Source organism: Bos indicus x Bos taurus, chromosome 17, assembly GCF_003369695.1.
Source record: "Bos indicus x Bos taurus breed Angus x Brahman F1 hybrid chromosome 17, Bos_hybrid_MaternalHap_v2.0, whole genome shotgun sequence".
NCBI classification, from domain to species: domain Eukaryota; kingdom Metazoa; phylum Chordata; class Mammalia; order Artiodactyla; family Bovidae; genus Bos; species Bos indicus x Bos taurus.
In genome coordinates, this window is record NC_040092.1 from 40,408,897 (window position 1) to 40,434,417 (window position 25,521).

The 25,521-nt window shown below is 37.6% G+C and overlaps 1 protein-coding gene across 2 annotated transcripts in view; it reads left to right on the top strand.

The window, feature by feature from the left end:
- Positions 1–24,003, top strand: part of FAT4 (FAT atypical cadherin 4) — a 184,052-nt gene extending 160,049 nt beyond the window's left edge. The window contains exons 12-17 of one of the 2 annotated variants that reach the window (XM_027567307.1): positions 284–369; positions 1,295–1,474; positions 4,581–4,705; positions 6,597–6,814; positions 10,923–11,184; positions 22,319–24,003. In XM_027567307.1, coding sequence (XP_027423108.1) covers positions 284–369; positions 1,295–1,474; positions 4,581–4,705; positions 6,597–6,814; positions 10,923–11,184; positions 22,319–22,326 — 879 coding nt within the window. In that variant the 3' untranslated portion in view covers positions 22,327–24,003. Of the gene's footprint in view, positions 1–283; positions 370–1,294; positions 1,475–4,580; positions 4,706–6,596; positions 6,815–10,922; positions 11,185–13,912; positions 17,910–22,318 lie in introns of those variants that run through there. The other variant, XM_027567306.1, reaches the window with a different exon arrangement.
- The last annotated feature ends 1,518 nt before the right edge of the window (positions 24,004–25,521 follow it).

Below are 25,521 nucleotides of genomic sequence, written 5' to 3' on the forward strand. Positions count from 1 at the left end.
TGGCCAACTCAATGCATCAAAAGTTTAATTCAATTTAAAAATCATGTCCACGTAGAAACAAACTGTATTATAGTATACTATTGGGTTACTCAGAAAGTTCATTTGGATTTTTCCATAATATATTATGGAAAAATCCAAATGAATTTGCTGGCCACCCAATATATCAAAATTTTATTTCATTTTAAAGATCATGTCTATGCAGAAACAAGTCCTGGGTAGTGTTAGCTGAAAAGAACAGGGACGATAGAGTTCATACTGAACATTTCTTTCTCTTGCTTTATAGGCAGCTTCTTTAACTGTGGACTCTTGTTCTGAGAACCAAGAAGCAGGATACTGCACTGTTAGTAATGTGGCAGTTTCAGATGACTGGTAAGTAAAACTATTAGTTTGATCTTTATTATTAATTAAAATTCAAAATGAAATTATATTTTACAATAATTTTATCATGCTAAGTATTATATAAAAGTTGAAGATATTTTGTCCTCTCTAAAGGGATTTTCATACTAAACAACAAGAAGTTAATAGTCTACAAAATGTGTAAAAACGGTATAAAAATGAAGTGGTACAGATGAGGATAAAGCTAGAGAAAGGAAAGCTTAACATAGCCTATCCTCTTTCAGAAGGTCCATGAAATAGTTGCATGTGACCGGGGTCCTGCAAGAAGGTTAGGAAAAGGATCCCATCCTCTTTTAAATGTATTTTTGAAAGTTGTATGTGACAATGATTGACAGATATTTTTCACTAGTGCCTGGAGGTGAAATACAATCTTACCTAAAACATAAGTGATTTTTATAGAAATAGTTACAGAGAGAGAAAAAGAAATAGTGATACATCATCCATTTGCTTTAATTGACTTACTCGATTCCTTATTATCTCTGTGGTGAAGGAAAAATGTAATCTGACATTAATATTAATATTGTTACTTCTACTGCATTCTATTTTCCTTCTGATAGTATGCGCCTTCTCAAAAACTTAACATTGTTATATACATCTCATTTGACTAACTGAAAATATTATTTCCACTAGTTTTGTAATTTTCTGTACCCTGAAAAGTCTAACAATCCTGTAGGTATCTGTTTAGAAAACATGCATCTGTAAGTAATGTTTTCCATTGATATGTACTATGTCTTAATATATGCCAGGAAAAGTTACAGTCATCCTTTCTTAAACTAAATATTGTACGGGAATCTACTGCATGGATACTAATATACATGTCTTTCCTTTCTTATTTTCGATTGAAGTATAATTAAGTTACAATGTTGTGCCAATCACATATGTTTCCTTTCTTATGTAGGACTCTGGACGTTCAGCCTAATCGAGTCACAGTTGGTGGTATTAGAGCACTAGAGCCAATCCTTCAGAGGAGAGGACACGTAGAAAGTCATGATTTTGTCGGGTGTATAATGGAGTTTGCAGTCAATGGAAGGCCTCTGGAACCCAGCCAAGCTTTGGCAGCACAAGGGATCCTAGATCAGTATGGCAACCTCATTTCTTACTATTGTAAAGAAAACTGTAAATACCAAAAGTGTGTGATAATTGAGCATCAAAAGATGAAATTATTGTGCTCAAAGCTCCAAAAATACCAAGTGTTTTATGCTGTTTTGAATTTTAAGTATTTCCTTATAGCTGTGAGATTATGGGAAGATATATGCATGTGTGCATGTCTGCATGTATATACTTTACATAGTTGTGAGAAGTATATGAGTTAAGTAAGTAAATCACATAAAAAGGGACCTGGCACATAGTAATATATAAGGGTTAGCAATAATGTGTACAAAATTGATTAGAGAGTAAATAGTTTTACATTTAAATATACTATTCCCTTGGTCTGGCTCTAGACTCAAATAAAGGGAGAAGGCAGATCCCTGCTCTTGAGGAGTTCTTATTCTCTTCAAATTCCTGATTACTAGACTCTAGCGCAGCCATAATTAATGCCTGGCAATATATTATATTCCCCTAATTTACTTTCTCCTTCTTCAGTAGCTATATCATGCCTCTTCTTTACACAAACTTCAGACATCATCTCTTGCATCGTTTTCCCAGCTAATGAATTTGCTTCTTAACTTGCTTAGAAAATTGAGGTGGATAAAAGCAAGACTACCCAAAGCTCATTTCTCCACAGCTGCCCATGCAGCCTGTAGTCCACCCTGTAGCCTATCACTGAATGAATTGCTCCTAATTCTGAAAAGACCAACCCCCCTTTTACACCTAGACTTCATCTCCCCAAACTTTCTTAAAATAACAATCCAGCTTTCTAAACAATGTTTTTCTTATTTCAATTTAGGCTACTATTTCTTCCACTTCATAGTTTTAAAAAACTTTGTTATCCTATTTTCCGTTTTTCTTCTATCTTTGTCAAAGTGACCCAAAACCACTGTGTTGCTAAAATCAGTGGTCAAGTCTCCTCTTATTTGAACTTCAGCAACACTGAGAACAACGCTATTAGTTTGTTCACCAGCACATGATACAAAGTTGGTTTTCTACTCTCATTTTCCTCATCTTAACTTCTGTTTTGTATCTGTATTCATTAAGTCATTAAAAAATTTTTAAGTCATTTTATATAATCCTTGGTTTTAAGTACTGTCTCTAAAGCTGGTAACTCTGAAATATTTATCTTAAACCTGACCTCTCCTCTGAACTTCACCCTCATATCTGACAGCATACATAATATCCAAGGTGTATTTCTAACAAGTCTTTCAAACTTAATTTTAAGACTGAACTTCTGACCTTCCTTCCCGACTCCTCCCAAACCCACTCCTTGTATTTTGTCTCATCTCAGATAATAATAACTCAGTCCACGCACTTGGTTCACCACAATTTCTATACCACCTTTGACTCCTCTTTCTGACAAAATGTGGTATGTCAATCCACCAGCAAACAGCTGCTGCTGCTGCTGCTAAGTTGCTTCAGTCGTGTCCAACTCTGTGCGACCCCTTGGACTGCAGCCTACCAGGCTCCTCCACCCATGGGATTTTCCAGGCAAGAGTACTGGAGTGGGGTGCCATTGCCTTCTCCAACCAGCAAACAGAATGAGGCTTAAAAAACAGAAGTCATGTCAGTTCACTATATTTAAAATAGATAATCAATAAGGACCTACTGGATAGCATGAGGAATTCTGTTCAACACTCTATGATAACCTAAATGGGAAAAAAATTTGAAAAAGAATAGAAATATGTATATCACTGAATCAGTTTGCTATATACCTGAAACTAACACAATATTGTCAATCAACTCTATTCCAATATAAAACAAACAAAGAAAAAATTAAAGAAAATAAAAACAGAAATCAGTTCTTACCCTGACTTATAAGACTGACCTCCCCTTGGTTGACTGACCTCAACCAAAAGGACCTGGAATGTAAAAAGGCATAAAGGCAGTTTATTTGGGATTTTCAGATTGCAATTTAAGGGTCACAGATTCCAGAGGAGCCCAAAGTAATGTCCCATTGGAAAGAAAATGAACAAGCATTTTGTTTGTTTATTTGGTAGGAGAAAGAACGAAATTAATGCAGGCTTACACAAGTTGCTTATCAAAACTTTGGACTGGAGGGTAAAATTATTCTACACGTCTGATTGGATTCTGGAGCACACCTCATTTGTTACTAGGGGAAAGTGTATTTTTTTAATCCAGGGAAGGTCTAGTTCTCAGCATTATTCTTTCCTTTTTGCAATTCAGCAACTATTCAGCAGTTTTAATGTAGTGTTCAGCAAAGGTCCAGCATGGGCAGCAAGCATGGAAGTCCTCAGGTCACGTCCCAGCCGTGTCTGACATAGTTCTTTTCACATCCTTGTCTTCCTTACCATTAGCTACCTCTTCTCCTTGTTCACATCACTGTTCTGACTACATTCAGCCATTTGGTGTTCCTCAAACATGCCAAGGACACTTTCACTTCAGGACTCTCTCACTTGGCTCTTTCCTCTGCCTGGAATGACCTTTGACCAGATATACTTTGCTCTCTCACTTTATTTAGGACTTCATGAAGACAAATCCTTCCTTCACTGTCAAACCTCTAACCTAGAGATCCAAGAACATCCCCAAAATATTCCCAGTCCTTCTTCTCTGCCTTAATTTTCCCGCAGAACTTCCTTCTTTCTAAACATACTACACATTTATCTAAAGTTTTTTGTTTGCCTCCCCTACAAGGAAAAAAAAAAAGTATTCCATGAACACATGGATTTTTTTCATCATTTTATCTCCATGCTTAGAACCACGTTTGACATGTAGTAGCCATTCAGTAAAGATTAGTTGCCTGAGTCATTTAATGGAGGAGCTGGGTACTCAAAAAAACATGTAGCCCTGAGAGCACATGAACCAAAGTGTTTATTTGACCAAGAAGTGTTGCTCAATTAAGAATTACTTAAAAAAAGAAATTACCACCTCTTTCTTTACTGTTTAAGATGTTTGGCTTGATCTTGTCTTTTATGAATGAGGCAGGGCGTATGTTACAAGGCAACTTTTAGTTTGACAAAAAATTGAGTTCATGAAAACTGAACAGGTTAATAAAAGTTTGTATGTAACGTTATCAAATTTCTCCCCCTGCCGGCTTTGTGCTCTGTGTCTTTATTCTGATTTTATTTTAGGTGCCCCAGACTAGAAGGCGCTTGTACTCACAGTCCCTGCCAACACGGTGGCACGTGTACAGACTACTGGTCGTGGCAACAGTGTCATTGCAGGGAAGGACTGACTGGGAAATACTGTGAAAAATGTATGCAAGCTATTTTATCTTCCACTGGAAATTCTAATGGCCATACAAAGTATAAATATATGTACCTAAATATGTACTTGAATTAAAAGCATTATGTTTTGATGCTATTGAAAATATTAAATGGGGAATAATTGGTAAAATACGGTGACATGTCCTCAACCCAATTCATGTTCTCAACCCAAAGGAGCATGAAATCCTTTTAGAAATACTTACTAAATATGTCCTTAGTTTTCATTTTATAAATATATCAGTTAGTTATTTTTGTTTTACCTATATAGGAATGCTTGGAAATGTACAAGACCAGAGCTATATTCAGGATTTGGTTTAGTATTATCTACCTTTATGGGATATTTCTCTGGTGAGCATGTTGTGTTTGGTTGAAAAGTAAAAGTACTGAATTGCTGAACACTGAGTTCAAAACATGCAATGGCAATAAAATCTATTATAGTTAAAGGTGATAGTTAAATTTTAAATTGGAATTATTGAAATTGGTTTCAAATATTACTTTTCAAATTCTTCTGTTAGTTATTTGTTTCTAAATTGTAATATTATTAATAAGATATTATTGACATTCACGAGTTCATTAGAGAATACTTACTTAGTCGCTTCAGTTGTGTCTGACTCTCTGCGACCCCAAGGACCATGGCCAGCCAGGCCCCTCTGTCCATGGGGTTCTCCAGGCAAGAATACTAGAGTGGGTTGCCATTTCCTTCTCCATTGATGAAGTATGAAGTGACTGAAGTGAAGTCACTCAGTCGTGTCCGACTCTTTGCGACCCCATGGACTGTAGCCCACCAGGCTCCTCCATCCGTGGGATTCTCCAGGCAAGAGTACTGGAGTGGGCTGCCTTTTCCTTCTCCATCATTAGAGAATGGAATTCTCTAATTTTGGGCTGTATATGACTAAGTCTAATGGAATCTTTTAATAGAATTGCTTTGTTGTCAGATAAGTGGTTACTACCTAAATCATTGCACGTATCTGACCACTTTTTAAGTAGTCATTTGATTCTGCTATGAGAATGAATAAAAATTTATGATTAAGTATATAATCAAAAAGATCTGAGTAGCAGAGGTATGTTTGTGTTTATTTAGGATAAAATCAAAACACAGAAAAAGTGCATTTTAACATGATATTTTTTTAAAGTAATGAGTAGTAAGTAGGAATCTAATTATATTTGGAAAATAAAATGCCACTCACATGAGAAAAGCCTGTGGTTATTTTTAAAAAATTGAGGTATGATTCATACTACATAGTTTACCTTCTTAAAGTGTACCGTTCACTGCTGAAATCTTTTTGAGCTCATTTTCTTCATGTTCTTTCTTTAGATCTGTTAGCTATAACACACTTAAGTACTTCAGAAGTGTAAAGATTTATTAGATTATGAAAATATAATATATATGATAATTATACATGGTCACAAATTAAATCTATGTACTTATTAGTACTAATAAAGTTAGTTGCAAATATGAATGTTTGTTACCTTTCTTTGTTCAAATTTTCCATGTTAGAGACTTTAAAGATTATTCATTTTAGAAACACAGTGAAACTTATCACTAAATTTTTCAACTGTATATTTTTAAAGTGTAAGCTATCTTTCCAGGTATTCATAGTGTATATAGCATGTATCAAATATTTTAATGAATATTTTCTAAATGAATAATTGTAACAATATGTTTTACATTTCATGGTTCTGACATAGATTTAAGCATTTGAAATCAACTCACACAATAATTCTCAAGTGGCAATTATTTTCTCAGAGGAGGATTAGGGAACACTGATTCCAAATCCTTAATAATTTCATTGTTCAGTTTTATAAATTTTTGTCACCAAAGAAACTGTAAGAAATGCCTGTTGGATGCATTCATGTTTATCTTTCTTTGTTGTCTTTCAGCTATTACCCCAGACACAGCCTTATCATTAGAAGGCAAAGGGCGCTTGGACTACCACATGAGTCAGAATGAGAAGCGGGAATATTTGTTGAGACAGAGCATCCGAGGTGCCATGTTGGAGCCTTTTGGTGTGAACAGTCTGGAAGTAAAATTCAGGACAAGAAGCGAGAATGGCATTTTAATCCATATCCAAGAAAGCAGCAATTACACTACTGTGAAGGTAAGATAAAAGCTAATGGTGACTTCATTTGATTAGACCGCCTGCTGTGTCATGGTTTAAATCACTTCTCCCATAATTTCTATCCTTTTCTTTACAACCCATTAGAGTTCCGACTAATGCTGGGCACTATTCCAATATCATCTATCTTAACTATTCCTCAGGCATTGGCCAGAGTAACAAAGATCTGAATGGTTTGGTTTCTAAACACTTTTGTTTAGAATAGAGACCACTGCTGGGTAGGCCAGTAAAGAAAGAATTTGTTGCAATCTATTTTGCCAGACAAAAATTTATATTGTTTTTAACCCTACTTTAAAACAAAGTAAAACCAAAAGATATGTCTTTGAAATGGAAAAAATAGTTTTTTTCCAAGAATTATTCCAAACACTTATATGTATATATTAATTGGCAGGACAAGAATAAAATTTTTTTTTGAAATTTTCTGCCTTTATTCTGGAACATATTTATATTTGATTCACTATCCATGTAACGCCTGTGAAATTAAATATCTTTGGGATTTATTGTAAGTAAAATTTCAGTTAGCTTCTCCAAATAATTTCTAAATAAATCTCTAAATAAATATTTATGCAACATTATATTTCATGGTTGATTTATCATTAGGCTTTTTACACATCTTTTTTTTTCTCAGCTGTAAATGAGTTATATATATAAAGTATATTATAATTCTGCTCGTAATTTTTATATTACCAGCAGAATTACTAGAATTTATAATAATAAATTCTTAAGAAAACAAACCCATATTTCCTAAATTATTTCTATTTATATATCAATATTTTGAAAATTACTAAAAGCTTAGTTTATAAAGAAGGAAGCAATATACTTAGAAAATTAGCAGGTTCAATTCACATACAATGCTAAAATAAAAACAGACATTCACCTCTAAACTTCAGCCTCTTTATTCTCAAAATTTCTCTCCATCCAGGAGAACTCTGGTTGGTACGTGGCCTCTTGTTTTGTCGCTAAGTCATGTCTGACTATTTTGCAACCCCATGGACTGTAGCCCACCAGGCTCCTCTGTCCATGGGATTTTCCAGGCAAGAATGCTGGAGCGGGTTATTTCCTTCTCCAGGGGATCTTCCCAACCCGGGGATCGAACCCGTGTGTCCTGCATTGTCAGGCACATTTTTTTTTTTTTTTTTTACTGCCACCAGGGAAGAATGTATATACCTTTAAATATTTAGTACAAAAAGAAATGTTTCTAAGATTCTCATAATTTCCCTGGTCTAGCCATTCCCAACTGGGGGTGATTTTGATTTGGCAAAGCCTGGAAACATTTTTTATTGTCATGGTTATTGGGGGCAGGGGAGAGGGGCAGTACTACCGGCTTCTAGTGGTTGGGAGTCAAATATGCTGCTAAATACCCTTCAGCACACAACACAATACCCTGGAAGAAAGAACCATCCAGTCCGAAAGTCAGTGCTGCTGAGACTGAGAAACTCTGCCCAAATCCAGTTGGAGAATAACTTCAAGTTATAATTTTACCTCCATTATTGAAACAAAGAGCCCAGTTCCAGAAGTAATAGAGTAACTGCAAAACAAAACACCTAAGTCACTGTTTAATGGTATTTGGTGCTTATAGTTTTCATTGAAAAGTGTATTGGAAGTAAAGAAAGCAGTAGACCTGAATATTCTTACAAGAAACATTTTTTATATGCATTGAGAGGCTTTGACATTGAGGTCTGTGCATTATCTGTTCAGCTTCTTCCAAGTCCTCGTGCCATTTAAATGACATATGAAATATTTCTGTATGTTATCTCTTTAAGCCAAGACATACAAAAACAATGTGCTTGGAGAAATCAGAGACAGAATATTTTTCTTCCTCAAGGAAGAAGCTGAATGTCAGGATCCATTTTTACCACCATAAAAATCTTGCATTTCCAACAGGACAGCAGCATGCAACTTCTCCAGATTTTGTTACATTGGTAGCAAGCACTTGGAGATTTCTTTTCTTCCTGAAGGGAAATTGAATCAAAATAATGACTAATGCAGGCCATTCACATTTCCTTTGTATGAAAATTTTGAAAGGTAGCTTTTCAGAGATTAAGGGGTTTGGCAGGTAGAGTAAATAGATTAGGAAAAAACAACAACAACAGCAACAACAGTGATTAAGGAGAACTGAACAGACAGGAAGAGAGTGACTGTTGTAAGCAGGCAAGTTACTTGGATGACAGGAATACGATCTGCTTATCCGGGCGAGGAAGCTAGTTAGAATGTACTGTTACTTATCAATTAGTTTATCAGTGACCACCGGTCCTGGTTTTCTTCTTTCCTTTTTGGCTCAGTTTCTGACAGTTGCTTTCTCTCTCTCTTTCTTTCTTTATTCAGATTTAAAAAAAAAAAAAGAGGAAAGAAAGAAACTAAGGAGAGAAAAATTCAGAGAGAAAAACAAAAGAAAAACATTCTTATGTATCATAGGTTTTACACTGTATTTAAAGTGTTTCACATATGTCTCTTCTTTCCCCTCACTTGATTTATCTCCTTATTTGGAAATGTAATAATGCTAGGCAATGGACTTTGTATCTACTCCGAATCATTCTGGTTTGGGTATATAGTTTGCTTGCTTTTGTTTTGAAGTAAGGCCGGGTATGCTGTACAGACTTGGGATGATTCCAAGCCCTATAGAGTCAAAAATAAGTAAATAACTGAGCAAATGAATCAATGAATAAATAAAACCAAGCAAAAAATGCACATGATATTTTGACAGCTAGGGTGGATGGAAGAGTTAGGTAGAGTGTTATTGGGGAGAGGTAGAACATGAAGAATGTTGTAATGGAAACATAGATTCTTATTCATCCTACTCCACACATGGTGTGTTCCATGGACCTTTTCACCAGAAATTGGTCAAATGAAATAATGACAGGTTGTGATCAATTAGGAGAGAAACATGAAGCTTAGAGAAGTCTTTTCGGAAGGCTTCTTTCCAAAAAGGACCCTGGCTAGAACCTAAGATGAATTGCTATACTTCCTGTGTGTTTCATGAGACTTTGTCCATTTGATGATATTACTGTCATTTAACCACAATTTTCTTTTTTTTTTTTTTTTTTGTCCTGGGTTCAGTATGGGATATATTATTATCTGGAGAAACAGCTTTAATAAAATATTTCATTATGAATAATGTATGTAAATGTGTTAGGCATATTTTCCACAAAGTAAAAATGAACTCATTTTTAGTTCTACCAGATGTGTTTGTTGCATGTAGAAATAACATTTGATCTGAGTGACAAAATAAACGGATCCATCTTTTCATTCCCGTCATTTGATGCTCAGTGCCACTTTATCCTCTGGCAGTAGTGACAGGATTATGCTCTTTTCATCCTGCTTATAAATTATTCCATTTTCTAAGTGTCTACTTAGAAAACTGGAAACCTGGGAGCTGGAAACTGGAGTAAGAGCCCCCTGTTACCCAATGTTCTATTGGGCAAAGTAAAAGAAACCAAATATTCCTTAGATAAATATTAAAAGACAGCCAAAATAAAGACTTGCCCAGACACCTCATTATTAAGAACTCACCCTTTATTCATCACACTTGTCATCTCAATAAATGATATAAATAATAAGCATGATTTAAAAAAAAAATATAATTCCAGTGTGTAATAGATGACAGGTAAAACAATGTATTTATGCTTTTACTTTTCCAACTATGCTTCATTTTTAGTTACACACTGATTTCTCTTTTTGGATATAGTTTTAGTATTTTTTGATAGCTGTGGGCCATTTACTAAACAATTTTTTTAACTTGCAATTGCAATTAAAAAAGAAGTAATCATAAAAATGTGTGATTTACCTATCCTAAGAGGAGTATTCACCCTATTATTATCTCACTTGTGTTCTGGAAAATGAATATATACATCTTGAAAAACTAGTTATAAATATAAGAATACCCTGAAAATTATCAAATGTGAACCTATTAAAGGTGAAGGTACGTGTTACTTAAAATTGTAAAGTCAATATAAGTAAATATACTCTCATACAGCCAGACTCAAGTATTCTCTCTGCTTTAAGTTGATCAGTGTCTTAGTTTCTTTATACTTCTGCTTTTATTCAAGCATATCATAGTTTAATTCTACATTATTTTTAATATGTTTTACAGATTAAGAATGGCAAAGTACATTTTACATCAGATGCTGGAATTGCGGGCAAAGTGGAGAGAAATATTCCTGAGGTCTATGTTGCTGATGGCCACTGGCATACTTTCCTAATTGGGAAAAATGGAACAGCCACAGTGTTGTCCGTTGACAGAATTCATAACAGAGACATCATTCACCCTACTCAGGATTTTGGTGGCCTGGACGTGCTCACTATATCTCTTGGAGGAATTCCTCCCAATCAAGCTCATCGAGATGCTCAAACAGGTAAATGCTTGTGCTGAGTGGAGGCACAAAAGAAAGGTAAAATTGTTCCTATAAAAGTAGCTAGATGCCTGATAACATCCTTTAGGAATACTCCCTGGAGAAGGGAATGAAAACCCACTCCAGCATTCTCACCTGGAGAATTCCATGGACAGAGGAACCTGGAGGGCTACAGTCCATGGGGTCGCAAAGAGTCGGATACGACTGAGCGATTGACACGTCCACTTTTACTTTTCAAGACCATCATAAATATCTTTAGAAGGTTAGTAATAAATTATTGGCCATCACTTTCTTTAGCCATTTTCTACCAAGTTCATAATTCAGTCCAGGATGTTTTGATCCTTTCCTTGTGCACTGAACATTTATTTATACATTCATTCATTTACTCATTCATTTGTGCATTCACACAACAGATATTTACAGAGCCCTGTAGGTACTTGGCGTGAATTACAATGATGGACTCTCCATAGAATGCATGCTCCTGTAAGGAAGACACACATCAATCAAGTCGTTACACAAGGAAATATATTATTTTAACCTATGATAAATGATGTGAGGAAGAACATAGAATTCTAAGAGATTGCCAAAAAGGGAGAAAGGGAGACTTCTCTGGAAACTGACATGAAAATGAGGATGGGAGGGAATGAAAAATTAATTTGTATTGATGAGAACGAAAGGGGGAAAAATAGATTGTCAGGATCACAGAACCCACAACACTGAGGACTGATGTCACCAATAAAGATGAAGTTGGAGAACGACAGGTCTTCTAGAGCATGTGGCAATCTTGATCTCATTCTTGGAACAGTAAGAAGTTAATCACAGGAGTATCAAAATTACTGAAAAATACCTGAAAAATTAATCATCGAAGTATCAAAATTAGATATTCAGTGATAGTAAAGATCTTTTGGGTTACACTCTGGAAAGTGCATGGGAGAAGGACAAGAGGGGACTTGCATAAATTAGCTGGAAGATACTGCAGTGATCTAGCCAATGTATTTTGTGAGGATTGACTATGTGGTGGCAGGAGATTTACAAGAAGGAGATAAGGAATAATATCAGGAATGAAAGTCAAATAAAATGTTAATGATTTTGATAAAATTCAGAGAGGTTTCTGACCTTCCAACTAGAAGAAGGGTAGTGCCACTACGAGAGAAAACTGCAGAATGGTACAAAAATAAGCACATCTATCAGGAACATCAAGATTTTGGTTTGGGGTTCTCTGAGTTTGGAGCACCTTTGAGAAAGGCCTTTGGGTTGATGTGCTAGAAATCCAGAGTAGACCAGTTGGAGATACATCTTTAGGAATTACTAGTGTCAAGCAGCCGGAGAAGGCTATGGCACCCCACTCCAGTACTCTTGCCTGGAAAATCCCACGGATGGAGGAGCCTGGTGGGCTGCAGTCCATGGGGTTGCTAAGAGTCGGACACGACTGAGCAACCTCACTTTCACTTTTCACTTTCCTACATTGGAGAAGGAAATGGCAACCCACTCCAGTGTTCTTGCCTGGAGGATCCCAGGGACGGGGGAGCCTGGTGGGCTGCCATCTATGGGGTCGCACAGAGTCGGACATGACTGAAGCGACTTAGCAGCAGCAGCAGCAGCAGTGTCAAGCAGGTAACTGAAGTACTGGGCGTGGATGTGATAAGCAAATGTGAGGGTGTAGACTGAAAAGAAAGCCTAAGGCCTTACCTTGAGTAACTCTAAGAGTCAGTGGTTGTTTAGTAGAAAATGAGACAGAAAGGGGACTAACTCATAGAAAGAAAACCAGGAGAGTAGGAACAAAAGCAGATGTCCCAGGAGCTTATGGAAATGGGAGGGATGTGACACTAGGTTGGAATGATGCATCAAGTAAAAGGAAAATTGACAAATGCATGACCGAGTAACGTAGTCAAAGCATGAAAGTTAAAGCCCACATCATGATTAGTTCTTACATATTTAACTTGTTTTAGAACATGGACACTAATTCATTTGGCTGTTGTAAGAAAATAAGCCAATGTAAATCACGCCCTTTTGTGAGTGGCAAGATATATTCTTGAACTCTGTGACTGGAGTATTAGCAGTATTAGCACACAAATATTTGTCTAATAAAGTCTTTCTCAAACATTTTTTTTTTTAAATCACCATCACCTAAAGAGCTGTTTTAGACCTTGTTTCCGAATCCCTGCCATCACTACAGTATGAAATGTTAATGCTACAGGTATATTCTATATCTGCCCTCTGGAAGCCCACAGGCCATGGTAATGGCTAAGATTTTTCTTTTGTTCCTCAGGAACTTATGTTCAGCTCCTTGGGAGCAATATCACCTCCATTAAAACCGCAAGAGCTAATGATTGACGTTATAGGCCTATTTTGGTTCTTTTAAAGTATTTTTAAATTAAAATTTATTTGTATGTAATTCCTTGTATATAAACTGTAAAAATAAAATCAATAGATGACTGGATGAAAGGAGAGATAAACGAAAACTCAGCCTGTTCGAGCCCTTCCTAAATCTTCAAAAAGAGCAGGATCCCATCTATCTGCTCCACCTTTTGGTCATGGCAGTCTTACGCATCTTGCTAACTTACATCTAACAGGCACAGATTTATTGCCTTACAACTGGAGGATGGCTGGGAGGTTGTGGTTTCTCAACTCCCATGATGTGATTGCAGAGCTTCCCTTTGCCAGATGAGTGGAGCCTTTTAAGCGTTTGGTTTTCCCTGAAACACCTTACAGCTCCTTCTTGGCCCTGCAGGGTTTGATGGCTGCATCGCTTCCATGCTGTACGGTGGAGAGAGTCTTCCTTTCAGTGGCAAACACAGCCTGGCCTCCATTTCTAAGACGGATCCCTCTGTGAAGATTGGCTGCCGCGGCCCGAACATCTGTGCTAGCAACCCGTGCTGGGGAGACCTGCTGTGCATCAACCAGTGGTACGCCTACAAGTGCGTGCCCCCCGGGGACTGCGCCTCCCACCCGTGCCAGAATGGGGGCAGCTGTGAGCCAGGCCTGCACTCCGGCTTCACCTGTAGCTGCCCAGAGTCGCACACAGGGAGGACATGTGAGATGGTGGTGGCCTGTCTGGGCGTCTCCTGTCCTCTGGGGAGGGTGTGCAAGGCTGGAAGCCCCGGAGGCCACATCTGTGTCCTGAGTCCGGGCCCCGAGGAGATCTCCCTGCCCCTGTGGGCTGTGCCCGCCATCGTGGGCAGCTGTGCCACCGTCCTGGCCCTCCTGGTCTTGAGCCTGATCCTGTGTAATCAGTGCAGGGGCAAGAAGGCCAACAATCCCAAAGAGGAGAAGAAGCCGAAGGAGAAGAAGAAAAAGGGAAGTGAGAACGTTGCTTTCGATGACCCAGACAACATCCCTCCCTATGGGGAGGACATGACCGTGAGAAAACAGCCCGAAGGGAACCCGAAGCCAGACATCATTGAGAGGGAAAACCCCTATCTCATCTACGATGAGACCGATCTTCCCCACAACTCAGAAACCATCCCCAGTGCCCCTCTGGCTTCACCTGAGCAGGAAATAGAGCATTATGACATCGACAATGCCAGCAGCATCGCCCCTTCGGACGCAGACATCATTCAACACTACAAGCAGTTCCGCAGCCACACCCCGAAATTTTCCATCCAGAGGCATAGCCCCCTGGGCTTTGCCAGGCAGTCCCCCATGCCCTTGGGAGCCAGCAGCTTGACGTACCAGCCTTCCTACAGTCAAGGTTTGAGATCCAGTTCCCTTAGTCACTCGGCTTGCCCGACTCCCAACCCTCTGTCTCGACACAGTCCAGCCCCTTTCTCCAAGTCCTCCACTTTCTACAGGAACAGCCCGGCCAGGGAACTGCATCTCCCTATGAGGGATGGAAATACTTTGGAGATGCATGGTGACGCGTGCCAGCCCGGCATTTTCAACTATGCCACGAGGCTGGGAAGGAGAAGCAAGAGTCCTCAAGCCATGGCATCGCATGGCTCTAGACCGGGGAGTCGCCTGAAGCAGCCCACTGGGCAGATCCCTCTGGAATCTTCTCCACCAGTAGGGCTCTCCATTGAAGAGGTGGAGAGGCTCAACACGCCTCGCCCCAGAAACCCAAGTATCTGCAGTGCAGATCACGGGAGGTCTTCTTCAGAAGAGGACTGCAGAAGACCCCTGTCCAGAACGCGGAATCCAGCCGATGGCATCCCGGCTCCAGAATCTTCTTCTGATAGTGACTCGCACGAGTCTTTCACTTGCTCAGAAATGGAGTATGACAGGGAAAAGCCCATGGTATATACTTCCAGGATGCCCAAATTATCTCAAGTCAATGAATCAGATGCAGATGATGAAGATAATTACGGAGCCAGACTGAAGCCTAGAAGGTACCACGGCCGCAGGGCTGAGGGGGGACCTGTGGGCACACAGGCAGCAACGCCGGGGGTTGCTGACAACACACTGCCCTTGAAGCTTGGGCAGCAAGCAGGGAATTTCAACTGGGACAACCTTTTGAACTGGGGCCCTGGCTTTGGCCATTATGTAGATGTTTTTAAAGATTTGGCATCTCTTCCAGAAAAAGCAGCAGCTAATGAAGAAGGCAAAGGTGGGACAACTAAGCCAGCTCCCAAAGATGGGGAGGCAGAACAGTATGTGTGAACTCTGCGTACTGGCATTATAAAAATATAAAAAAACAAGAGACAGACCATCGTAAGGTTGCCCACTAGGGTGGGTCACGTTTGCAAAAGAGGCCAGTAGGGACTGGTTGTTGGAGGGAAAGTTAAAAATAATAACCACAATGCTGCTGAAACAGACTCAAAACAACTCTTTTAATTTAAATATGCTTGGTTAAATTTCTTTGCCTGCATGCATTGTATTTTGTTACTAGTTATGTGGCATGCAGCATTTGGAAAGTTTTTTTCCCTTATTTACCAGTGTTTGATTTGTGACTTTTGAAATGAATACCGTTGCTAAAATGAACTCGTGCTTTAACCTTGGGTATGTGTATTGTTTCCATTGTATTATTATTGTCATGTTTTGCATTGCAAGATCCTCGAGGTTTAACCCATCTTTGTAAAGTGTAGAAAGAGCCCTCCTATCCTTAAATGAAAGACTAAGTATTAACACTTTTCAGAACTATAGATTCTGTATTCAATGTTGCTCTGAAATGTCTGAATAATTGAATGTTTTTCATGACAGTGGGTACTAAAATTAAGTCATTTTGTTCAGCACTTTAGGACTTTATTTTTTACAAAGTTTTGTTAAAAATTCTGAAACGTTTTTGTAAACAGTTTTGGTCTTCAGACTTTCATCAGGCTTCCACTTGGAACAAAATGATCGCATGTTGTCACCAGGACACTGCCGCTCTCCTGTAAGGAATGAGGTCCTAGCAGCACTTCTCAGAGACATTTTTTAAACTTATTTATTGAAAAATATTCTATGCTTTTAAAATTTTAAAGAATTGACCTAAAGAAAGCCTATAATTGGACTTAGTTTTCAACCATTTAACATTTACCCCAAGTACCCAGTTTTTATAATTTATATAAAGTCAAATTTCAACATGTCTTACTTTCTGTCATTTTGTAGATCCTTTTTTTTTTTTTTAATACCATGTAAAAACTTTTCTTTTTTTACACCGAAGCTGTGTTTTTGATACTGATATTTTCCTATGCTGAATATTTTTCTTACTTTCAGGGAAGGTAAGAAAATACTTTTTTTTACATTGTTACTTATGTAACGTTCATATTTTTCACAGTTTGATATTTGTAACATACTGTATGCTTTCTACTTTTAAATGCCAACAATAGAATTAAAATATTTATTTAAAATACTTTGCATTCATAGAGTAATTTTAATTTTTCATTTTCCCAGACTCTTTCCATGCCCAATTGAGAAAAGTCTTCACTTGTCAATAGGGTATGGCAAGTTGAATGATATATGGGCAACATCATTTTCTTTTTAAAAACATGAATATGGATGATTGCCAGAACAGATATTTTAAGGTTGCTTTAGTGCATTCCTACCTGTCAGAGTTCTTGGACTTCCCTAGAGCCTAATGAGTCTAGACTAAGTTGGGTCTTAGGAGACTGTCTTTGTTATGAACCTGGTTTAAGCATTCTGGCAATAAATGCTTGGAAGTTCCCAGTAGAGCATGTTCACTAAAGGCCAGCTTTCAACCAGGCCTATAATAATAGAAGAGGCAATGAATTAAAGCTAATTATGGAAAAATGTCTGGGTCTCATTTTCTCCAAGGATTCAACTCCAAATTTTCTATACCCAGTGGTGGTTAGGAAGAATGACAGTGAAAACTCTGCTTATGCATACCTGTCTTTAATTTATTGATCATTCTGCTGCATAAATTCTAAACAAATTTTACATGCTATCTTAGCCAAAACAAACCCCTATTTTCATTTAGTCACCCATGAGTGAAACAATCCAGGTGAAGAGACGAGCCTAGAACAAACCCACGGGTGTATAAATAGCTGTATCTGAAATAACAGGACTTCTGCAAATTATGTCACAACCTCAGAACTTTTTGTAATTAAATACCTGTCCCATACCTAATATTTGCTGAGAATATTATCCTCTCCCACTGGCTGTCTCTTACTGAATAGAAATTTTAACAATCTGTAAAAGGTTTTAGTATATAAAATATGGACAAGCCTTTAGTAAATAAAATATTTTAATAATAACAACAGATTGAGATATGTACCAGAATTATTTTGTTATTTAATAATGTTGAGATGATTATTTTTCTTCAAGTAGAAAATAAAATGTTAATATAACCTAAATTATAATATTCATATAACATGATTTTGGGACTAAGTGTAAGATGTTAATCTAATTTGGGGCAATTTTTTGTCACCTGGGATGAGCCAACATGTTTTAGTATTTCCCTATGAATTTTAGTATTATGAATTTATGCACCAAATATGGGAACATGTTGATTGTTTTGCATAACTCAAAACAGGATACATCTTTTTTTCCCAAGAAACTCTGAAGCATCTCAATGTCCTCAAGGATATAAACTCTATAATTGAGAACAGAGCTAAAAGTAAAATGATAAACATGATTATAGCTCAGAGTTAAGGGTGAGGAATCTTTTGCCAAGATTCTCTATTCTAATTCTCTAAGAATTCTTTGTGAGATAGAGAATTACTATTCCCTTGATTAATCAATCCCAGTCTCTGCGTAAAACAGGATTTTTATTGGAAAATTTCTAGTCTTTAATCCTTCTTTAAATGTTTTCCATTGAAGCAAGAACAATACTTACACTGTATTACAAAACAAATCAGAAATGTAGGGAATGAAATTTTGACTCAGATGAATACTTACTGAACTAATGAAGTGGCATAACATTATTCTAGTGAAATGGGATTGAAGACAAATTGACAGGGTAACATGCATGCATGCTAAGTTGCTTCAGTTATGTCTGACTCTGCAACCCCATGGACTGCAGCCCACCAGGCTCCTCTCTCCATGGGATTCTCCAGGCAAGAATACTAGAGTGGGTTGCCATGCCCTCTTCCAGAGGATCTTCCTGAGCCAGGGACTGAACTCGCGTCTCTTATTGTCTCCTGCTTTGGCAGGTAGGTTCTTTACCACTAGTGCCGCCTGGAAAGCCCTGTCAAGGTAACAGTCCTCACAAATTAATCGTTAGTGGTGACCTGCTTCACAATAAATCCACGCCTTCAGAATGTTAATCCAGCCCTGCAAGGGTACATTGGATTGCCTGGAATATAGTCACTCTCTGGGGCTCTTGCTGCATGTCTGTTGTAGAGAAAACATTTCTTTCTTTCAGGTGCAAACAGAAAATACCTTAGTGGGCTTGTTGCCAGGAAAGGCAGCTTGGGGTTACTCAGCCACAAGATCTGTAGGCTTAGATTGGTGACACTGTGCAGGACTCTAGTCACTCAGCTCTTAAGGAGGACATTGCTATTACTGTCAAGGCCATTTCTGAAATTCCCTAAGTTAGCTGATTTCATTGATCACTTGTTCAGATACGTTCAAGACATTTGAGGAAAACAGCATCAGAAGGGACTGGAACACAGTTTCTGCTTCCCATGCTGCTCTTAAAATCTTTACCCATGTGAAGGGTGATGAGATTAACTGACAAACTATTGAAAACTATGGTCTTTATAAATATTTTATTTATAAGAAAAAACAAACTATATCACACTGTGACTTTATTACTTCCAGAAAACCCATCTAAGAAATCACTATGTTCATGCAAATGCTTTTTTATTTACTTGAATTCAGCATTATGATAAAACTAATGTGTAAAATGTGAAAATGATCGCTAAATTTTGAATCAATAATTCAGCAATGCACTTTTCCTTTTTCCATTATTTAATGTCATAGATTCAATTTAAAAAGGACTAACATTCCAAGATGACTAAATTTACATTCCCCTTAGGAAAAATAAGCCTAGAAATGAAATGTCTTTTGGCATACGTTTATTAGAGCTTTCAGTGTGAAATAAAATATTAAAGTCTATGATTAATCTAATATGTATTCCTTAGAGATATTTTGGGTGTAATGTCACATCATTAGTAATTTATATGGTTACCACTACTGAGCCATCCAGCAGTTTTAATAGTTTATCAGTCCAAGAGTTATAGATCAGTATTATACATTAATTCAGTATTTTCATTTATTATTAATAAGGCAAAAGGCACTAGTTTCTAATAAATTTTGGTGCTTACAATTTTCATGCATACAGATGAATATCAGTGATTCAATTCTAACATGACCTATGCATCTATGATAATAACTGCAAACAAATATACTTTAGACCAAAGACCATGAAGTACAGCATTCTCTGTCAACAAAGAAATAGAGATATAAAGAAGTTCAATGTCCTGGGTGAATCCATTTAATCACAAACAATATTAAGTTTTCTCCACATGTCAGGCAGTCTTCTAGATCATGGGGTGAAACAGGAAAGAAACTAGACAAAGAACATAATGATGGAACATAATGTTTTATTAGATGGAGCTAGAAACCCATCAATAAATGACAAATACAGCAATCATTATGTACTGTCATGTCTAGAGGAGACAAATGCGTGCATGCCAACTAAAGCAGCATAAGGGCTAGATGCTGACATGGGAGTGTGCATGCTACTTCATTTTACTTGACCCTGCTGTGAGGCTTGTGGAATCTTAGTTCCCTGACCAGGGATCGAACCCCGGGCCCTCAGCAGTTAAAGCGTGGAGTCTTAACCACTGGACCACCAAGGGATTCTGGCATGCTATTTTAAATGGGTTGGTCAGGGAGGGCCTTTCTCGGGAGGTTACATTTGAGCAGAGGGCTCAATGAAGCAGAAAAACAAGCTACGGACACGTGTGGGTGATGCTGTTGCAGGCAGGGGCAGTGGTATGGGGAATCCCCCAGTAGGAGATCATTCCATGTTCAAGGAACAGCCAGAGAGTCACTGAGGCCAGACCATTGTCAACACATCAACAAAGACTGCACCACAGAAACCTTCGGGTCGAATGGATGTGAGGGTAAAGAGTAAGAATGATAATTCAGAACAGGCCTAGAGACAGAATGGTTGTTGAAGCAAGCCTTCATTTGTGTATATTCTCTTGCCAAATAAGTGCATCTCTAAATGCGAAGCAAGCCCTGCGAACGTGGGTGTGTGCTCACTCTGCATTGGCGACTAAGATGCAAAAGACAAAAGGAGAGATGTTTTTAATTGAGATGAATGTCTGTTAACTGGTTGATTCATCTGATCTCCATGACCAATCCAAACCGGTAGGCGTATTAATAAGAAGCATATACAATAGTAAAGTAACCTATTTCTTTCCTGCTGAGTCATTGATATATCTGAAGTATGTAATATTTACTGATTAGAAGGCTGTATAAGTTTTAATTTTAAAAATTGACTTCTATTTTTACAAAGGGAATAATTTATGAGGGAAATATTTCAAGTGGGAGGAGATAGATTTATATCGGTGGGAAATAATGGCAAACGAGATATCTGTAAGACAGGACAATAAATCTATGCCTAAATTTTAGGCAACTAAAGCTTGTCCAAATATCTTATAATGAGTCTTTGATCATACTGAGTGCAGTTAACCTCCATCTTCACATTATTAATAAACTTTTTTTTCAAAGTTTGTTAGAATTTTAAAAAGGATCCAAGTTGAGTGTAGTGAACCAGGATTAAGATATAAAGATGTACTCTTGGTATTTACCAGAAAAACTCTTGGAAGTTTTTTATGTACATATGAAATATGTACAATGTACACATTTTATACTCATAATTATTTTAGAATTCACATAGACAATTGTGACAAATGTGTGACTGGCATCATACAGGTAACTTAAGGACTCTTCGTATCTCTTAAAAGAATATGCTGAATGGATGGACAGATTCATCAAATCCTCTTTGTCATGTGATATATTCAAGGTAGAAATACTTGTGAGAGAATCTCCATATCTGAAGATATATAATGAAAATGAAAAGACCTGCAGAATATTTAAAAACACACTGTATAAAGGGACACAATTTCCATGTGATCTATTTGGATACTTACAATTTTATTAGTTTATGAATCATGTTGCCAGAGTCCCAAATCAGTTTGCAAAGTACAAAGTGCAGTCATCATGGTCTTCTGGCAGAAAGTTGGAATCTTAATCTGTGTACCATTCTAGCCCAAATAAAATAACCACCAATGTACAAAGTTCTTTGGCAACGTCAATGAGTTCCCTGTTTCAAATTGAAACCATATTGTGTGTGGTACAGATGTTGATCAAAATAAGGCTCTGTTTTGCCACAGCAGTCTGCTCACTGAAGTCATCCTTTCCTTACTCTATTGGCAGTCTTAGACCAGAATGCTATGGAGAGCAGAGCTATTAGTGCTTGATTTCAATGCTGAAAAGTAAGACACCTAAGGAAATATCCCTTTGAAAGTGAAAGTGAAGTCGCTCAGTCGTGTCCAACTCTTTGCGGACCCATGGACTGTAGCTTACCAGGGTCCTCAGTCCAAGGGATTTTCTAGGCAAGAATACTGGAGTGGGTTGCCATTTCCTTCTCCAGGGGATCCTCCTGACCCAGGGATCGAACCCGGGTCTCTGGCATTGTAGGCTGACGTTTTACCGTCTGAGCTAGCTGGGAGATATCCCTTTAGGAAACAGTGTAAGACAATAAGTACAGCATAGCCTACTCCAAAAAATGTGTTAATTCTTTTAGAGCTATGAATCTGAAGATGTCATGTACTGAATCTGGGGTGATGCTCATCACAAAGTCAGAAGATAAGATGGACTCTCTATGGAACATGGCTTTGGATAAACAGAGAATGAAAAAATGGCTGCCCTCTTTGGCTTTGGGAGAACTGTCATCATGAAGCTTGATTTGATGATCTCCACTAACAGGAAACCATTCATGTCTTTAACATATTTCTTCCAACTGATGCAAAAGGCTTATGATTGAGCATGCTGCACACACTGATAACTGGATCTGGAGAGTGAATCAAAACCAGGATCTTTTTCTTTTTCTTTTAAGTTTTATAGATAGCAATTATAGAATAGTGTTTCATGCAAGAGAGTGGTTTGGACTGTCAGTATTATAAGACAGGAAAAGTACATTCACATTTAAAGTTGTCTTAATTTATGCAGCTTCAGATCAAGAACAGAATGAGTCCAAAAAATGTTCAAGAAAGTTTGAAGTGGCAAAGTCAATTATCCATAATTTATAGGCAGCTTTTTATCCAAATTAAAGCACAGTTCTTGGCCACTCTGCATTTAATGGGCCCTTCTAAATAGATATTTGTGGGACATCAAATTAAAGTATAACTACTCCCTATAAATTAGTCAGTAAGTGGGTCTTAGTAATGCATATTTTCAAAAATTTGTTCAGTATTGTATGCCAAGCGCTGGGAAGAAATTGGTGAATAACGATGACTTTTGCCTTCAAGAGGCTTGACATTTTTTGGTGACTCTTCTTTCCCAAAATACTTTAAAATTTGCATAGTTCTGTTTTCAAAGTATTATTTCAATATTTCCAAAAACATTTCCATTTGTACTCAGGTGTGCTTTACATACATTTTTTTGGACAATTGATATCATCAATAACCTTCTAGGGACTTCCCTGTCGGTCCAGTGATTAAGACTTTTGCCCTCCAATTAGGGTACACAGGTTAGAGATCCCTAGTCAGGGAACTAAGATCCCAGACAGCCTCCCAACCAAAAAAAGCAACAAAATAAACAGAACTAAAACAGAAACAATATTGTAACATATTCAATAAAGAGTTTACAAATGATCCATATCAAAAAAAATCATAAAATTGTTTTAAAAATAACCTAAACTTTGGTGATCTGCATTTTCAAAAGTTACAAAATAATAGGTTTATTGAGTTTTTAAGAACACAAGTTTTTGAACTAAGGAAATTTGCGAACATCTTTCAGCAGTTCCTTCATTGTCTAATTATGTAAGACTTAGTTAAAATTCTTGGCCTTTGATAGCTTTTGCTCTGAACTAACCATTATCAGCTTTGTCTTATCCTTTACCACTTATTTTGGAACTGGTTCATTTTATTTCAGGATTGTACTTTTTCACAGAATTTGGTGTCATCCATCCTCAGCAAAAAGTAGGTTATCTAGATTCACCATGTTTTGCTGAGTTTATGGCAAATAAGGCTGAAGTATAATTTGGGTAAAATGACTGAATAATTACCTCTGATAAGTTGTCTAGCTATCTCAAACTTCCATTTGCCTTCCAATTCCAATGCTTTTAATTTTTCATTTTAATTTCTCTGGACCGTATTCAAATTGTCATACGATCCATTTTTGGCTGCATTCTGTGGAAAGGAAACATTCAAAACTGTGAAGAAAAAAAGAATAACCAAATGGTTCATGGGTTTTTTTTTTTTTTTTTTGACATTTTTGATTTTACAAACATATATTTTTTCTAATTATTCTTAAGAAACTGAATAAAATACCTCTATGTGTCTTTGTTTTATCTGTAAATTTCCTCTGGAGTATTCAATATAATTTTAAATTATATTTACATTTTAAAACTTTCATTTTAGCAAATTGCATATCTCCTAAAAGGTATTGCATGAAATAACTTGCAAAAATATTTTTATAGGGTCATTCATCATCATGTTGCTGCTGCTGCTGCTACTAAGTCGCTTCAGTCGTGTCTGACTCTGTGAGACCCCATAGACGGCAGCCCACTGGGCTCCCCCGTCCCTGGGATTCTCCAGGCAAGAACACTGGAGTGTTCTTCTCCAAAGCATGAAAGTGAAAAGTGAAAGTGAAGTCACTCAGTCATGTCCAATTCTTCGTGACCCCATGGACTGCAGCCTACCAGGCTTCTCTATCCATGGGATTTTCCAGGCAAGGGTACTGGAGTGGGGTGCCATTGCCTTCTCTGTCATCATCATGAGATAACTTGAAAAATAGAATCTAATGTTGTCAGAGATAAATAATATCATCAGCATTAATATCATAAAACAAAAAATATATCATTATACACTGAATTACACTCTGAATGCATTTTAGATAACCCGTTGCTGCATTTTTATAGTATTAGTCAGAAAACTTCATTTTATTTTATAATCCTATCAACATCAGTTACACTTTATTTAATAAGTACTAGTAAAGGCCACAGAGAAGGCAATGGCACCCCATTCCAGTTCTCTTGCCTGGAAAATCCCATGGACGGAGGAGCCTGGTAGGCTGCAGTCCATGAGGTCACTAAGAGTTGGACACGACTGAGCGACTTCACTTTCACTTTTCCCTTTCATGTATTGGAGAAGGAAATGGCAACCCACTCCAGTGTTCTTGCCTGGAGAATCCCAGGGATGGGGGAGCCTGGTGGGCCGCCGTCTATGGGGTCGCAGAGAGTCGGACATGACTGAAGCGACTTAGCAGAAGCAGCAGCAGTAAAGGCCAACAGAGAAGGCAGTGGCACCCCACTCCAGTACTCTTGCCTGGAGAGTCCCATGGACAGAGGAGCCTGGTGGGCTGCAGTCCATGGGGTCACGAAGAGTCAGACACAACTGATCGACTTTACTTTCACTGAAGTGACTTAGCACAGAACAAAGGCCGATAACAAAATAAAATATATGTTTAATAATTTAATGGTAGTACTCTGTAACAAAGACAACATGCAGAATAATGAATGGGGCAACCTGATGAAAAAAAAAATTGTCTAGAGTATCAAACATTGAAAAATGTTTTGAAGTGTTTAAAATATTGGCTTTCGTAATGTGCTCTGCGTGCATGTTGAGTCACTTTAGTCATGTCTGACTCTGTGCAACCCTAAGGACCATAACCTGCCAGGCTCCTCTGTCCATGGCATTCTTCAGGAAGGAATACTGGACTGGGTTGCCATGCCCTCCTGCAGGGGATCTTCTCGACCTAGGGATCCAACAAGTGTATCTTACGTCT